Genomic DNA, 18964 nt, shown 5'->3' with positions numbered 1-18964 from the left:
ATTGAACACGTCTTTTGATCAGATTGACAGCTACGGTGAGACGATCTCCCTAGAAGCTCCGTAAAGGTACGTGTTGTGATGTCTGTATTTTCTTCCCCTGTCGCGAGTTCGGATGACTCAGTGATGATACTATATACCTAAATAATCTGTGGAACCTCAGCTTTAATCGGATATCTTGTATGTGCAGCTACGATAAGTAATAAGGGTACTTTTATCTTGAGTTCTGTGCCAATGTCCGTTAGCATTTTTCGCTAAGGGGTCATTTAGATGCTTCTTATGAGACTTGTGTTTTGTTTTGGTAAAAATGGTTTGTATCGTCAGTTAGCTGAGATTATTTCTGTTAATCTGGTATAACACATTAATAGGTTCTTAAATATTAAGATCCCCTGAGACACAGTGTCGTGAAAAAAAAAAACAGGGTTCCCGCCGACGGGGACCTTGGGGTTTAACAGGTTAAAGTTGAATTCCAATACACTACAACCTGTTGGCACTGCAGCATCTCCCTGATTGCCTAAACAAACAACCAATATAATTATTCTTATGTGTTTTGTTCAGCAAGATAATCCGCAAAAATGAACCCATTTTTATGATTCATGATCTTTGAATTGAAGCATAAATGTTATAACAGAAGAAAAAGCTAACTGTATATGGACTAAACCAGGGGTACTCAAACTTTTTTATTAAAGGTCCACTTGTGAATTTTATACAAGGCGGATAAATGCCAGTAAAGTCGGAGCGGAGCAACGAAACTGAAATTAAGAAGCAGTTTTGGCGAGCATGGGGCCGACATGTCGTTGCAGTAAATGAAAGGGTGTTTCATGTTGTCGTTGCTGTGGACTTTCTTAATGTTTTTTATGTTTTTTTTAAAAATGTATTTTTTTGAAATTGTTACGTTTATTCTGGTTTGTTTTGTATCTTTTATTTTAAATGTATTTATTTATTTTATGTTTTGTGAGCTGAGCTGTGTGATTTTGTATTTGATGTATCTCTCTGTACAGCACTTTGGTCTGGAGGTTTTAAAGTGCTATATAAATAAAGTTGGATTGGATTGGATTAATCTACTTTATTTGGGGGCCCCCTTCTGGTCCAAGCACTTGCCTGTCTGTAAACGGCGCCCCTGTATACACACACACATTCAATACATACATACAGTATGATGGCTTGAACTAGTGGGAGAAATGGCACTGTTTGTCTGTAGCCAATGTCTTGAACCTCGGCAAAAATGGCATTAGAAGCATTAGAAAGTCAAGGTAAACTTGCAGTTAACTTGCGGTCTGCAATGCGTGTCAGGCTCGCGCACACAAGTAAATATATATGCACGTTCATTCTCACAACGCGTCAGACAAGAGAAAATATATATTAAAGGGGACCTATCATGCAAAGTGCACTTTGTGATGTCTTTTATACATAAATATGTGTCCCCGGTGAGTCGGGGAACTCACCCAGCGTCAGAAAATAAAAGCCTCTCTCTTTTCCTCCGTACCCAAATCTTTTAAAAACGGGTGTACAACGAGCGGATACAGATTTGCTGCGGATCTGACGTCAAATAGGCGGCGGACCCACAGAAAGTTGCTATCAGAAACAATGCCTGACGTGTTTTGGACGTAATCTCGTCTTTGTTTACATTAGCAAGCCTCGCTAACACTCAGAGCTAACCTGTACTGGAGAGCACATGTGTTTAAAAAGCAGGAAATAAAAAAAGAACTCACCTTGTGATAAACCCGCAAGAGAAAAAGCATTTGATCTCCATACTGTTTCAGAAATAATCTTTGATGTGGTTTAGAACAGGATGGCGTTTTATCACAGCAGAATTTAACTTTATCTCCGGTAGAATTCTGATCAGGCATTAGCTCCGTCTCCTTTTTTTTTTTTTTTCAAGCTAAGGACCCAAAATCCGCATTTCTCTAACAGGGCTGCAAAAGAGGGGTTTGAGCTGTATGAGGCATGACTACAATGGGTGATCTGTTTGGTATTTTGAAAAAAGAACTTCACAGACATGTTTTGTATAGGTGTGGCCCTACAATATATTTTTCCAATATAGCATGATAGGTCCACTTTAATTTAAATCAGAATTTTTATTTTTATAATTATTTTTTTTTGTATTTATAATGGGACACAGAGTTTGGTCCGTATTGATTTGCATTTCGGTCCGGATCCGGACCTTGGTCCAGAGTTTGAGAAGCCCTGGACTAAACCATGGCCGCATGACTGCAAAGTGTCTTTGGAGTCATGAGTCACGAGTGAACGATTGTCCCTGGGTTTTACACTTTAAGTTGCTAATAACCTCTGTATCCCATCTAGTCACTTGTTAGCAACTGCCATTTTCACACACGTAAAAGGGTGTACTTACGATCCCATTTTCCCCTTAAAGTCGAACACATCTCTGATATTACTGGTGCTTTTCTTCCAGCTGCAGATGATCTCCTTCCGCCTCATTCTGGCTCTGACGTTGCCGTAGACTCCTGAAGCAGATGACAAGAATGATTTACACATTTAATAAAGAAACGGGGAGACTTCATGATGCATTATCTGTCCCCACATGAATGTGCTAAGCTAAAGTTAAGCCCTAAAGAAATCGTATTCTGTGAATGTATGCATCTTGGCATTATGTGTTTTACTACATACTGAGTTTTACCTTACCTTACCTTTTACCTTACCTTTTACATGTTTATAAATTAATCAAACCGAATTTGATTCATAATTTCATCAGCATCTCCAGCCGTATTATTCATCACCTGATATTGCAGGTTGTGTGCTGTTCAAAGGGGGAGCTAATCAGAAAACACACATGTTTTGCAATCACCTTCTTTGATATGGTCAAACATACCTGATAAACAAAGTCATTAGGGGAGGGGGTCCTAAGCCTTTCTCCCTCACCATTCCCAGTTTCCTAACCCCCCCACCTGTTTCGCTTACATAAACAATTGCATTTCCAAGACTCAGGTCAGTCCCTGCCTGGGTAAAGCCTATTTGTCCCTATCAGTTACACACGATTCAAGAAGCCAGGAGATTAGAGAGGTGAAAAGCAGTGGTTAGTACATCTTCCCAGCCTATCGTCCTGCCCTCCCTCCTTCCACCTGTGCTCACCCTTTCTGTCTGTTTGTGGAAACAGATTAGTGGCTGATTCCCTGACAGGACAACAACTGGGTCTATTATATCCTAGAATTGAAAGGCCAATGAACTCTGCCTTACAATTTGATGATATAAATATGATTTGAAATGCAGCAACACGTCCAAACATTGACATTGAAATTATGAAAATAATTAAAGACACTGTTTCAGAAAATCATTTTCACATTTATGAGATTACATTCTGATAATATACAACTTTTATTTAAAAAATAATAATCAGCTGATAATTCACAATATATATGTTCGCTGAATTCTTCAACTTTATAAGACAAGAAAATGTGTATAGGTCCATTTGGCACATATATTTAACTCTAATTTAGTCCTGCTCTAAAATAGTTGTTTTGTTTCCTAAAGCTATAATGCTGCTTAAGACTCTTCAAGCTACTATAACGTTAAACATTTGTTTCAATAGTATTATAAAATTAAATGATTATGGAACCAAGGTGTGATGATATACATACAATGATAGATATACAGACAAGCATACTAAAATCCAGCAAACAGGGTAAAGCGTGTAAAGAACTGACAGTAGCCTTTGTTGAAATGTGCAGTTTGTCTAAAGTCAAGAGGACGGTTGGTCTGTCTATGGGGGTTTACTATTAAACATGTAGGTAGGATGCTAAATGGTACAACTCAATTAGGATGAGAGCACGAGGCACATTTGTACAACAAAGAGAAACGAATTTTATCCATAATACCTTACATTTACAGTAAATGTACTTTGTTTGGTGTAATAAAGAGAGTTTTTACCTGACGGGCGGCGGAGTGTGTTAGCGCTGAGGTTTCCGCGGCACCTGACTCAGCTGACTGTTTCTCTACACAGGCTGCTGAGCTCAGGAGCGGGGGGAGGGGCCTCGGCCATCAGTCAATCAACCGTGCTGCATTCAAAGACCCTTGACAACTGCCTCACGCCATCTACAAAGTTGTTCCCCTTTGATTAAACTGAAACACAATTCTTGCCAATAAATGTGTTCATTATAGTTCATTCTCCGCTTAATTTGAGTTTATGTTCATTCAAAAAATGTAAGAGATTTAGCTAATAATACATTGCAACTAAACATTGTTTTCTTTTTTGTGTCAAATGGGTCATATAGTATGACCCATTTCCAATATATGTATGACTCATACTGCATGTCATCCCTCTGTAGGCTAAATTGGATGAAGAAGAAGAAGAAGAAGAAGAAGAAGAAGAAGAAGAAGAAGAAGAAGAAGAAGAAGAAGAAGAAGAAGAAGAAGAAGAAGAAGAAAAAAAAAATTATACATTCTTCAAATAAAGTGCTTCATTGTGCAATAAAAAAAACGAATCACATGCTTATAAAAACGATGCTCCAGCCAGAGTCTGGCTCTGATGTTGCACAGCCAGATTGCTTTTGATTCTTCTCCTTTCCTATTTTCTACTCTGTTTTTTTTACTTAAATAAATGGCCATTTTTGCTTCGCCAGAGAGGTAATTCAGGAGCTGCCACTTTTCTTTATTTGTCTTTTTATATGGAGCCCCCATGATAAAAACACTCTCGGTAAAAGCTATACTAAAAAGACTAAAAACCAATGTTAGAAGAGAGAAGAAACCCGTGAGTCTCTTGCACTCTGTAAAAACATGGAAAACATGGAAAACATGGAAAACAGTCTCTCTAAAACCACAAATGGACACTTTTTTTTTTTTTTCTTAATAGATAAAAGAATTAACAGGCGATGGCACCGTGTAAAATTCTCCACTGGAGATCAGCAGTACGTTTTTAATGGGAGGTTTGTATAAAATAAAAGTGGAGGCCCTGTCCTTCAGTGCATTTTAGTTTGTTGCCTTTACAATGTTCTTTGTAAATTGTTTTCTTGTCAGCTTTGTGGATAGTCATTTGTCCTTGGTTTGTGACTTTGAGCAGGGGGGGCGGTCAGTTTCTCCGAGCCCTTGGGCTCAGGTAGATCTCCGGGAAAGGGTCTGCTGGGTCCGGCTTGGCTCTTCCCTGTCCGTAGCATCCTTAACAGTCTTTTTTCATCAGGGGAGAGGATCTGGCTCCAGAGTTGTAGGATCCTCTCGGCCACCCGGACAGAGTGCAGACCCAGCAGAGAGCCCAAGGCCTGGGCATCGCTCAGCTCCGGCCCCACTGCATCCACCAGCTGCTGAAGGCGCAGGGTATTGGATCGGCACAGCGCCACCGCCAGGCGGGTGTGTTCACTGCTGCTGACGTCCAACCTGGCTTTGTGAATCAGAGGCTCTTTCAACCAACCAGTTGCAGAGAGTCAGTCTTTGGACACCTTTTATGGTTACAAAGGGCCCAAAGATTTAAAACCCTGATAAAAAGGAGGAGCCCATAACTTCAAATATTTTTTAAATCAGCACTGGATTAGCTTTGATCTGAAATATTTGTATATAAAAAGCTGTTAGCTGGCTGTCCATCTCATAAGTTCACACAGAAACTAGCTGTCAATAGGATATCATTCAGAAGAATTATAATTTATGCAAAATCTGTTTCACAATAAGAGGTGCACATTTAAATGCAGGTGTTGTTATGGCAACGTCAGTGGCCACACAGCCACATTTACTGCTGCAAATACGTCAAAACATGCTGTCGACACGTAAAGCAGTGGCAACTATGCCACCATTTTCAGCTGACTTTTTCTCAGAAATACTGTCACATAACATCCATCCATCAGTGCTAGGTTTGATGCTTAGCTAAGCTAACTATGAAACACTTGAACTGACAGGACTCCGGATCAAACTGTGTACTATAAGGTAGCTTCTAGCTTCATGTCGAAGAGTAAGTCAACCTTTCCCAGAGAGCTTTTCTTTTAAATCACCCTGGTAACGCTAAAAAACATTACATTTAGATTGTATGACAAAGTGTTTATTTAATATATCTGGCTTGCTATAGCTACTTGCTAACGGTTTTTAGCGTACCCGCGCGATTCAAAGTAACGTCAACGTAGCTGTAATTTATGCTTTGCTACATGTTCGCATAGCTTAGAAGTTTACTGACATTTACATACGTTGTTTACCTGGCTCAAGTGGTGGCTCTGGGGTTGTTGTGTGAGCCACCACTTGAGAATTGTCGTCTTTTATGAAAAAAAATTCTTATGTCCGTCTTTAGAAACTCAGAGTCCGCGGCTGACAGTTTAAAGTTTAAACATTGTCACAGAGGAGAGGTACGTACCTGTCTGCCAATTAAAACATGTTTATTTCGATTGCAACTCTCTGATTGATCTGGTGGTGTCTTTGCCTCTGTTGCATTCACTGAACACGGGAAATTACAATCCTGAAGTCCTCTAGGTAAAGTATGGTTTATGTATTATATTATTGAGGGAGAATTTGTCCGGGGCTAAAGAAAAAAACATCCCCACCCCACGTGACGCCCCTGTTGAAGAGTAAAGCCAGACCAAAGCAATCTGTAGACGAAAGGTTCCTGACGTTGTGAGGCTCTGCTGTGAATTGTACATTATTCAGATTCAGGGGACTAAGTATTCATTTGCCTTTGAAAATAATACATATATTGTTAATCAATCAATACAACCTGCCTTCATTGTCTTTTAAAATAAAATGACCCCTAGATTCCACCGGGTCCGTCTGCGCCGTGTTACGGACTCGAAGGCTGCACCGCGGCGCTCACGGCAATCGCAGCCACTCTAGTCAATGGGTGCTATTCCCCCAGAAGCATCTGCGGCGCGTTACGGCTGCGCCGCAGTGTCCGCACAGATCGCGGCCACTCTAGTCAATGGGTGCTATTCCACCAGACGTGCCGCGTTACGGCTCAGAAGCGTCCCAGAAGCGTCTCGCCGCTCAATAATATAATACATTAACCGTGCTTTACGTGAACCTCATCATGACACTAGAGAGGACGGCAGGACTGTAATTTCCCGTGTTCAGTGAATGCAACAGAGGCAAGACACCAGACCAATCAGAGAGTTGCATGCAAATAAACGTGTGCTTGTGTCATTTAAGCTCGGCTTGCTGTGTGTGTGTGGCGATAGCGCATTTAAGTGTGTGAGAGAGAGAGAGAGAGTTTGTCACCAATATTCCAAAAGATTATTTCCGCGGCACACCTTCATATGATCATTATCGTTATAAAAAAAACAAGAGAATAAAGGAAAAACAGTTATGAAATACTATATGGCAGTAAAACAAGGGGAAGTGATTTGTAAAATATCCATAAAGAAAAAGAACATCTGATTACAGTTGTGTTTCATCTGGGTGTTGAGAGATTTATCCATAGATCTCTTAATGTTGCTCTCAAAGTGCACCAGATTGATGCTTTTAACTTCAATATTTAAAATAAATCTTCCCGGGGGAGGTGAGGTCCGACCCCCATTCGTAAAAAATAGCACTTTACCCCTGCCCAGGGGCGGACTGGGACTCAAATTCAGCCCTGGAATCTGACCCAGACCGGCCACATTGGGGGGTGGGGGGCAGTGGCATCAGAACAAAAAATTACAATCGCCTACTATTTATGCAGTTCAAGGGATTATTCTCACCTAAAGAGGGCGGACAATCCTCAGATGTCTTAAACACATGGGACATCGTAAAACATACTGTACTATTTGTAATTAGTTAATAGAAATCTGCTGTTTATTAGGCTGCATGTATTCAATTCAAGGGATAATTCTCACCCACCTCTTGCTCTTGCCCATGCTCTGTATGTGCCAGTTGAGCTGGTTCTTCCACCAGCTCAACTCTCTGTCCCTCATCATGAACGCAGGAGGCTGGCTGTATATCTGAACTTGGGCCCTCATCATCATTCTCTTCATCATCTTGCACTTGTTCTAAGCAACACACTCTCACTCCCTAAGCGTCCAATAGCGACGTTTGGTCAGTGTCCGTGGCGTCCAATTGTGACGCTCCTAGGCTCCTTCAGCGTCATAAACAGTGTTGTGCTAGTTACTGAAAACCAGTAACTAGTTACCATTACGTTACTTCATTTCAAAAGTAACTCAGTTACTTTACTGATTACTTACACCAAAAAGTAATGCGTTACTGTGAAAAGTAACGTTTTAGTTACTTAAAAAAAGGCTCCCATTATATTAATGCCCTTATAGCCTTCATTTCAGTACTGTTATTGCATTGGAGAATAATACAATCTGTTGATCAACTTGACATGCATTATATGCAATCTGGATAGCATCGATATTAGCTGGCTTTACATTTTTGTATATTCTTTCTCCAGGTAGTTGGAAAAAGTTTTCCGTCCCATATGCCGTGTGCCGCCCGGACATGCTATCATGCTAACTAGCTCCCTGAAAGCGGGTGACTCCACTGTAGCAATAGCCTGCATGTGTTCTACAACATACCGTGCAATGGCTTTATCGACTTTTCCCTGGCTAGCAGTCCCTCGGTTAAAATCCAGCCGCTGTTGCTTCGGTGCAGGTGGAGGTGGAGTGGCGTCGGCTGAGTCTCTGTGGTCTTGCAACCCAGTCTCACGGCATTTCGTGTTCACCAACACGATTTTTAATCTATTGATTCGTGTTCATGAAGGATAAAGATAAGGCAAAAAGTAACTGTGAATATAAGATATAGTAAATCCTGTTATAGGAAACGCTAAAAACATTGAGCTGTCTGAGTGGAAAAATAACGTGTTAAAGTTTACTGCTGGCCGGCTACATCCTGTTATCTTCAAGGACAGAACACCATGGTACGGTATGTGGGGCCGCTGAGCCACACCAGGTGCAACTGTCTTGTGAGAAAACCAGTTAAAAACAGGTAATTAGGAAAAGGGAGTATGGCCCTGGCCTGACCTTAGCTAAAACTGGGTGTTGCTGGGCAGAAAAGGCAGATTGCAGCACAGAGAGCACCAAAGGTGGGGGCTTCACAGCAAATACTATAAAGAACAAGATATATTCAGGATTCGGGACTCACTTCAACTGGGATCTCACACTGACGAGCTTGTCACGGTGGGAACTCAAGAAGGGGTCCAAGGCGCTGGCGTTTTGTGGTATAGTATGGATTGATATATCTTTGTTGAACTGTGTAATAAAGTGCTTATTTGAAGAAACAATCCATTGGAGTGCAAAGTCTAGTTTTGTCCAGCTAACAGAGAATAGTGTCTAGGACACAATTCCTTTTCCCTCAGAACTAAGAAAGGTCATCGGCAGATCCGGACGGCGACCCCGCTCTGGCCATATCCAAACGATCTGCGCGGAGGACGGACCTGGTCCGGTAGACTCCAACATTCACCATCACGATTTGCCCCTCTTTTTCGTGTTGCACAGCACGATTTTAAAGCAATGTATTTCTACTGGTAACGTGTTTCGTGCCTGCAGGCTGCAGCACGTCTTTTTCTCCGGTCGGGTCGTGGAAGACCGGAAGCTGTGTGGTTCATAAAAACATGTTCTTACTCAATATCAAGCCACAATTATTGCTTTTATTTTAAATCGTATAATTTCAGACTTTTGTTGCCGTCTGTGAGGAAAATAAATGGGGCTCAGAGCCTCAGGATACTGAAATCTGTATTTTTAAATATTTGTTCCTTCTAATTTGTTATTCTTTTCAAAATAACACACTGTTATTTACTCACCAATAACACACAATTATCCTTGCTTTTATTTATTGGTTTAATTCCATAATCTCGGGCTTTTTTGGTGTCCGTCAGGAACTGAATTTCAAAATAAAAATAACCGGAAACAGACGTAGGCCTATAAGGGACATTTCGAGCATCATTGCGATTGTCAACATTTCTGAGTTTAGGATGGCCGAAGACACTACACTACCCATAATCCCCAGCTATCGTTTAGGACTACAGTTCCCGTAAGGTTACGCAGAGCGTCAAACAGCTGTGTGAAATGGAACGAAACCACGCCAGACTATCCAAAACTGGAATCGAACACCCCCCCAGAACTACACATGCTGGCTATTGTGTTTCGCAAAATGTTCTATGGCACGTCTCTACTGAACGTTTTCGTTTTTCCCACAATTTGAAGTTGCCATTATTAAACACATTAGTGTTATCAAATGTAAAACATATAATTAATAAATGGGTGAAAATCACTTGTGTCCATAATGCGCAGCATTAATATATACCCACATGACAGCTCATTGCTACTTTGTAATTCTACTCCACTACAATTCAGAGGTTAACCTGGTATTTTTACTCCACTGCATTTATTTGAGTTACTTTGCAGATTCTGATTAATTATGTGAAATATAAACAACCCTTAAATCAGACTTTAGTTACACCTGAGTAAAATTCAGGGAAGGTGATTGTCAAGTGCCAACAATCAGGAGAGATATTTGATAGTTGGTGCTTGAGAAGACTAAACATGTATCTGCAATTGGCATGAATGGAAACAAGTAATAAAGTATATTCATTACTCGTTATTCTCTACTAATAGTTAATTAAAGACTGTATATTATGGCTATTTTGCACATCCCTTTCAAGATTTTCAAAGGTTTATTGACATATCATACACAACTACGGTGTAGTTATGCAATGAATGAAAAACTTGGGTCACAGGTTCCTCAACAGTGCATTACAAGACATCTATCAATATGTGTGTACCTCCACCATTAAACTGTCATATTCTGCACATTTCTTATTCTATCTACATACATAAGAGTATAATTAATGTGTGTAATATCAGTTAAAATAAGTGCTTCAACATAGTTAACATTGCAGGAAAGCAATATATTAGACGTTAATTACTTTGTCAGGCTTAATATTTAATATTTAATGTTTAAATAAAGGTTAATCCGTTTTTCTGTTTTGCACCTCCTCCTATTAATATCTGTGTACATCCTGCACTAAACTGTTTTATTGTAGAGATCACTTATAGTATCTTCTTGATTTTTTTATATTCTATATTTCTGTATTTATACTTTCCCCCTATGAAAGTATATGTACGCTTAATATTTTTTTAATCAAATATAACACATAAAAACAATAATTCAATACGTGCTTTAAACACTAGGAGGTGCACACAAGGTGCACACAGCCATAATAACTTTGTATTATTAGTGTGTATGTACAACATCTGAAGATGTATAGTTTTATGCATGCTTTCACATCATTTTACAGCATATTGCTATACTATTTCAGACTCAGTATTTACATTCTTACATTCAAAGAAAATCAGTAATATCTTTAAAAACTACAGTCCTTTTCTATCAGCTGTGCACCGTTATGGTGTAAATATAACCTATCTATGAATTAGATCAAATGTAAAAGTCAGCCGAATTAGTGTTGATACTGCAAGGAGACGTATTGTGTGAAGAGAAATTGAAGATGTTGTTTAATTGTTGATATATTTATGATCCACGTCAAGTATTCAGTTTCGGCGCCATTTCTTCCAGTTTTTCCAAAGGTCGTCTCATCAGGGCTCTATAAATACAGAACTACGGCAGATATGTAATATGTAATGCAGCCGAACCGTGTATTACAATGCCGTTATGTGATGACTTTCAAAGAGAAAAGCAAGCACACTCGGAATAAAGTATTATTATTTATTTTTTTAAATGTGTTCGGTCTGTTTCCGGTATTTGTTAATGACGATGTGCTGTGAGATGTGAGACTGGAATTGCACAGGCTATCTTTAGATGAGGATTTTGTTAAACTAATATGTTTGCGCTGTGGACCAACACTATACATTGACGGGGAAGGGGGTAGCAATAAAGATAACACCATTAAACAGTTACACAACATAACAGAAATAATATCGATAGCAGCGTCCCTAGCAACCACCTTGGTAACAATGAAAACGTCGCGATTTCCTGAAGTAATCTTCATAATAACTAGCAAACTAAAGATCATGTACATCCACTGCACACATAATCTGAAATAACAACTCATATTTCTCGCATCAAATGACATCAAAACGCATTTTAATGGCCAAACTAACTTTAAAATAGGCATTTTACACCGAGAATAAAACGAAGTTCGGCCATGTTTTCTTTTTCTGCAGGGAGAAATTTGAAGATCATGTGACATAGACGCCAGCCATCGAATGAATGGTGAAAAAAAACGGGGTTTGTCAAACAAAGCACATGGTGTAGTCCAAACGATAGCTGGGGATTCTGGGTAGTGTAGTGTCTTCTGCCATCCTTTACTCCAAAAAAATATTTGTTTCTCCGAATTGAAGGGGAAAAATACAAAAGCATTGCACACAATTTAAACCAATCAATGTTGTGTAATTAACAAGGATAATCTGGTGTTTTTTAGTCGATGAGTAGTGCAGATATCACTGTAAAATCAATCGACAGTAAGAGGAATACTTACTTCCGGGTGTACAATTCTCCGTTATCCAATGGGAATGGACGCTCACATTGCCTTTAAGGGCAGCCGACATAAACGAATGCCGTGCTTCCATGAGCGTCAAATCCCGACGCAGATGGGAATACATTGCAATCAGTTGAAAGCTATTTGCGTCCCTTTATGACGCTGAAGGAGCCTAGGAGCGTCACAATTGGATGCCACGGACACTGACCAACGTCGCTATTGGACGCTTAGGGAGTGAGAGTGTGTTGGTTCTAAGCTGCTGATGATAGTGCTTGTGGCACCGCTGCTGCCAAAAAGATCTGTCAATTTGCGACATTTATATGCTTATATGCTTATATGAAAACAGAGTAACAGTGTTGTGCCTGTTTGTAGCGTTAGCGTATTTCTTCTTCTACTACTTCTTCTTTTTTTTTTCTTTAATGGCGAATAGCTTCCACTTGGAGCATATATCGCCACCTACTGTTGATTTATTAAATGTTCATATTAATTCCTTGTCCTCAGACCAGTGTTTTTGTGGAACTTGAAGATCAGCTTGTTTACTTCATTTCTTGATTTACTTTCGTATATTGACTTGAAATCCATGTCCTTGATGTTATGTTGTTCCAGTGCAGTTTTCAGAATGAGTCTTTGTCTGTTATAATCCGGGCAGCTAAAAAATACATGATGTATTGTCTCTGGTTGTTGGCAACCATCACAATTGCCATTTGGATGTTTTCCAATCAGATGCATTGTTGAATTTAATCCAGAGTGACCCAATGTTATCCTGCTGTTAATGCTCTGTTCTCTTCTACTACTCCTCCAAGTGCGTTCCATTCCTACTTCCCTTTGTATCTGGTATAAATGTCTTCCTTTGGTGTTACTATCCCATAGTTGTTGCCATTGTTGCTTGATAACAACTTTTGTAACAGATTTGACTTCTGCTCTACTGATGGGCGCCGGATTCATTTCAGAAGTGGGGGGGGGCAAAAAGTGCGTGTGTATGTGCAACCCGGTATCACGGCAAGACGTGAACATGTGACGATTTACCATGCTGGGAGACCTGAAGATGTCACGATGTCGTCCCTTCAAACGTGACAGCTACACGGTATTGTTAACCCATGTTAACAAGTGGAGAAATAACCGGAAATACCAAGCAAATGCTACCCCAACGTAATGCGTGTAGATGTGGAATTAACGGACGTAACGTTGTGCGATAGAGTTGCCAGGCAACAGCTTCGGTTCATGTTAATTTACAAACTCTTCAACTACAACCGTAGTTATATTTAAAAACATGTTATAAGGCCTCACGAAATACTTTAATGCAAATTCAAATGTAAATGTGAAGGAATGTGTACAACAAAATACATCGGTCATAAACGAAACCGGAAACAGACGTAGGCAAGATCCTCAGCTCGATGATTGGATGGTTATCCGCAATGCATGCTGGGATTTGGTGTTTATGTGATGTGAAATAGTTTTGTTTTTTTTTTATTCCGAGTGTGCTTGCTGTTCTCTTTGAAAGTCATCATATAACGGCATTGTAATACACGGTTCGGCTGCATTAAAATATGACATATCTGCCGTAATTCTCTATTTATAGAGCCCTGCTGAGAAGACTTCTGGACAAACAGGAGAACTGCCGCCAAAACTGAAGATGTGACGTGGATCATAAATATATAAGCAATTAAACAGCATCTTACATTTCTTTTCACACAATACGTCTCCTTGCAGTATCAACACTAATTCGGCTGACTTTTATATTTGATCCAATTGGTAGATGTAAATACAGCCCATCTACCAATTGGATCAAATACAAAAGTCAGCCGAATTAGTGTTGATACTCCAAGGAGACGCATTGTGTGAAAAGAAATGTAAGATGCTGTTTAATTGCTTATATATTTATGATCCACATCACATCTTCAGTTTTGGCGGCAGTTCTCCTGTTTGTCTAGAAGTCTTCTCAGCAGGGCTATATAAATAGAGAATTACGGCAGATATGTAATATTTAATGCAGCCGAACCGTGTATTACAATGCCGTTATGTGATGACTTTGAAAGACAAAAGCAAGCACACTCGGAATAAAGTATTATTGTATTTTTAAAAAACTTTTCAGATTTCACATCACATAAACACCAAATCCCAGCATGCATTGCGGCTAAACCATCCAATCATCACCTACGTCTGTTTCCGGTTTCGTTTATGACCGATGTATTTTGTTACACACACATTCCTTCACATTTACATTTTAATTTGCATTAAAGTATTTCGTGAGGCCTTATAACATGTTTTTAAATATAACTACGGTTGTAGTTGAAGAGTTTGTAAATTAACATGAACCGAAGCTGTTGCCTGTCAACTCAATCGCACAACGTTACGTCCGTTAATTCCACATCTACACACATGGATTAACATCGATTTAATACATGGGGTTGGTAAAGGTGGGGTTGGTAAGTTTGAGAAACCGGCTCGAGATCGCTAGAATTTGAAAATACACAACCGGAGAAAATCTGCCACTTCCTTATAGAGCCCCTCCTCCAACACACACGAACGCGCACATGACCAATGAGGGCACGAGATAAGTTTGTGCCCCGATGGAGGGCTGACAGGCAGGTAGGCCATCCAATCGGTTGATTGGTTGTACTTTTTACAGTATTACGGCTTCTACAGATGAAATTTTTTATGGATTTTTTGTCAAAGCACTTAAGATATTCATTGCTATCGGGATGTTAAGAGCATTCCATGGAATATAACAAAAAGGGTATCTCGAGCCGGTTTCTCAAACTTACCTACCCCACCTTTAATGTAGCCTTTGTTTCTGCTAAAAGAGGTGTCGACCAGCTGGGGCAACAAGAAAATCGGCGTAATCGAGTGTGACTATTACAAAATAAATCATTACGTCGGGGTAGCATTTGCTTGGTATTTCCGGTTATTTCTCCACTTCTTAACATGGGTTAACAATACGGTGTAGCTGTCACGTTTGAAGGGACGAAATCGTGACATCTTCACGTCTCCCAGCATGGTAAATCGTCACATGTTCACGTATTGCCGTGATACCGGGTTGGTATGTGACATAGCCTACTTGCCAACCCTCCCGATTTTCGCGGGAGACTGCCGTTTTCCTCCCGGGGTCATATTTATCCCGCATTTCTCCCGATTTCTGACTAAATCTGATTTGTTTCATTCTAACATAACACACCAAATGTTACTGTTTCCACTCGGACTTCAATAGAGAACCGCAGTGACGCGTCCTAAAACCCGGAAGTAAGTTAGCATTTTTAGCACTTCTGGTTCCCTCGTCAAAAAAGCAATGCATTTTCTCCATAGGGTTTTGGAAAATAGCTCGAAATAAGGTCTGTGGTTGACACAAATTTAAGAGATAAATCACGTTTTGTTCTACGACATTAAATACATCAGCAGTGACCCCACTGGTGATTGTTGAAGAGTTTATGTGTCTGAAAAACAATGGTTGTTACCGAGTGGCTGAATAGGACTACAGAAATTGTCGAGGCCGTTGTACGTCATTACGCCGAACACGTAAACACTCCAGCTAACTTTGTTTTCCCCCGTGTTCTGCTTGAAAGCAAGTACCTGCCTATCTCTAGTATCTGTAGTATCTGTATATCTATATATCTGACCATTAGAATCTGTATTTTTTTTTTAACACCGTAGTTTTACAAATTATAGAATAATTAATTAACAGTGTTTTCCAAGTTTACTCGACAGTTTGTTTCGTTAGCTAACGTTAGCTAAAGATAGCGCTACTAGTTAGTTACGCAATGGTTTTTTGCTTTGCTCCGGGTTGCAGCCACAGGTCTTTGCATGAAACGTGCTCGTTCTTTCGTTTCCCAGCCAATGTTTTCCAAAGGAGAGTCTGGATTCGTGCCATGAGGTAAGCTGACATTACATTTTTGTCCATGTCACGGTGAAATGTAAATGATGGGTAGTGACTGTATCGCCGTTTTAGAGATGGCGCTGCTGAAAAGACCGCAACATAAGTAAAGATAATGAATACATCCTATTAAACCTGTGTGGCTTATATGATAAGTCTAATTAGTACAAGCAGCATAACGTTTCACCATGTAACTAAAGATTGTAGTCAGGGAAATCAGTTTGACATATTGAACTAATAACAAATCACCTCTGGCTGGCAGAGAACACTCTGCTCCATAGCTTCTCTTGGACGTAAAATCACATGTACATTTTACATTTATATTCAATTTAATATTCCATCCCTCACATACTTTTGTATATATAATAACTTATATATTTTTTTTCTTGTTATGCTGCTGCAACACAAACATTTCCCAAATTGGGATCAATAAAGTAATATCTTATCTTAATTACGAAATCAAACTATTATAATTAGTGTAGCAGCTGACACCTATTTTCAATATGGATTAATCTACCATTTATTTCTACTCTGCTTACCGTGGCATGCACTCCTTCGAGCTACTGCTGGGGGGTAGCACCAACGCTGTGATCACATACCGCAGCAAACGATACCAGGATCAACAAGTGACAAAGAGATAGTACGGGATTCTGGTGTTCTTCAGCATTTCAAACCTGGAGATCTGATATTGGCTGACAAGGGATTCTTAATCCAGAACATTCTTCCTGAAGGAGTCACTGTCAACATTCCCCCATTCCTCTGTCATGGCCAACTGACACACAGCGAAGCACAGGCTACAAAGCTTATCGCACAAAATAGGATTCTCATCGAGAGAGCAAATGCTCGTTTGAAATAATTTAGGATCCTAAAGTTCATTCCATCTCATCTGAGGCACTTTGCAGATAAACTGGTGCAGGTATGTTGCGCACTAGTGAACTTCCAACGTCCTCTCATAAAAGAGGTGGCAGAAAAATAGTGTCTTTTCACATGTAAACACATGTGTTTCATACATCAATCAATCAATCAATCAATGTTTATTTATATAGCCCAATATCACAAATGTTACATTTGTCTCAGTGGTCTTCACAGTGTGTACAGAATATCAGTATGACAATACGACACCCTCTGTCCTTAGACCCTCACATCGTACAAGGAAAAACTTCCAAAGAAAACCCAGTTTAAAGGGAAAAATGGGAGAAACCTCAGGGAGAGCAACAGAGGAGGGATCCCTCTCCCAGGACGGACAGACGTGCAATAGATGCCGTGTGTAAATTGAAAAGATAATACATTTGCAACATAGGTAGTCCAAATGTTTGGAAATGCATGTGTGTATATAATAGGAAGATGAATCCACGAGGATATCCATCCAGGACCTATGATCCAGGACCACAGCCACGACTCAAGATCCAGCGCTCGCGATCCAGGACACAGGACCGCAGGATCATCCATGACTCCGGATCCCAGCGTATATAGACACCAAAAAGAAAGACATTTGGGGAAGCTGGGTTAATCGGAACATGAGTGTACACGGGTATAGACAGAGAGAAGGAAGAAGTAAGATGTCCCCCGACAAACTAAGCCTATATCAGCAAAACTAGGGGCTGAATCTAATCAGCCCTAACTATAAGCTTTATCAAAAAGGAAGGTCTTAAGCGCACTCTTAAAAACGGATAGGGTGTCTGCCGCCCGAACACAAACTGGAAGCTGATTCCACAAATGTGGAGCTTGATAAGAAAAGGCTCTGGCTCCCATTGTACTTTTAGAGAGTCTAGGAACAACCAACAACCCTGCATTCTTGGAACGCAATGCCCTAGTAGGACAGTAGGGTATAATGAGTTCTTTAAGGTAAGATGGCGCCTGCCCATTAAGGGCTTTGTAGGCGAGAAGAAGAATTTTAAATTCTATCCTGTGTTCTATAGGGAGCCAGTGTAAGGCAGCCAGAACAGGAGTAATGTGGTCCCTTTTCCTAACTCTGGTTAGTACACGAGCCGCAGCATTTTGAATCAGCTGAAGCGACTTGATTGACTTCTTGGTACTCCCTGATAATAAAGAGTTACAATAATCCAGCCTAGAAGTAACAAATGCATGGACTAGTTTCTCTGCATCGTTTTGAGGCAAGATATGCCTGATCTTTGCAATGTTACGTAGATGGAAGTAGGCGGTCCTTGAAATTGATTTTATGTGGGCGTTAAAGGATAAATCCTGATCAAATATAACACCAAGATTCCTTACAGTCTCACTGGAGGCCAAATTAATGCCATCCATAGTTAGTATGTCTTTAGATAATTTGTTTCGTAGATTCTTCGGGCCAAGTACAATAACTTCAGTTTTGGTCGTGTTTAACATCAAAAAGTTTAAGGTCATCCACGTTTTTAAGTCCTTAAGGCAGTCTTGAATTTTATTTAGATGATTAATTTCATCAGGCTTGATTGATAAATATAGTTGAGTATCATCCGCATAACAATGAAAGTTTACAGAATGATTCCTTATAATATTGCCTAACGGAAGCATATATAATGTGAACAAAATAGGTCCGAGCACTGAGCCCTGTGGCACTCCATGGCTAACTTTGGTTTGCGTGGAAGATTCATCGTTAACACGTACAAACTGAGAGCGTTCAGATAGATAGGACCTAAACCAGCCTAAAGCAGTTCCCTGTATGCCAACTAAGTGCTCTAGTCTTTGCAATAGGATATCATGGTCGATAGTATCAAATGCAGCACTAAGATCGAGCAAAACAAGAATAGAGACAAGTCCCTTGTCTGAGGCTA

The 18964-nt window shown here is 40.0% G+C and overlaps 1 protein-coding gene across 1 annotated transcript in view; it reads right to left on the bottom strand.

Moving 5' to 3' along the window:
* camk1ga (calcium/calmodulin-dependent protein kinase IGa) overlaps positions 1-3918 on the bottom strand; it is a 32296-nt gene extending 28378 nt beyond the window's left edge. Inside the window, exons 1-2 of the mRNA XM_034083751.2 lie at positions 3883-3918; positions 2351-2462 (exon numbers count right to left, since the gene is read on the bottom strand). Coding sequence (XP_033939642.1) covers positions 2351-2436 — 86 coding nt within the window. The 5' untranslated portion in view covers positions 2437-2462; positions 3883-3918. The remainder of the gene's footprint in view (positions 1-2350; positions 2463-3882) is intronic.
* Between the last annotated feature and the right edge of the window lie 15046 nt (positions 3919-18964).

Source organism: Pseudochaenichthys georgianus, chromosome 5, assembly GCF_902827115.2.
Source record: "Pseudochaenichthys georgianus chromosome 5, fPseGeo1.2, whole genome shotgun sequence".
NCBI classification, from domain to species: domain Eukaryota; kingdom Metazoa; phylum Chordata; class Actinopteri; order Perciformes; family Channichthyidae; genus Pseudochaenichthys; species Pseudochaenichthys georgianus.
This window is presented reverse-complemented; position numbering and strand designations above follow the sequence as displayed.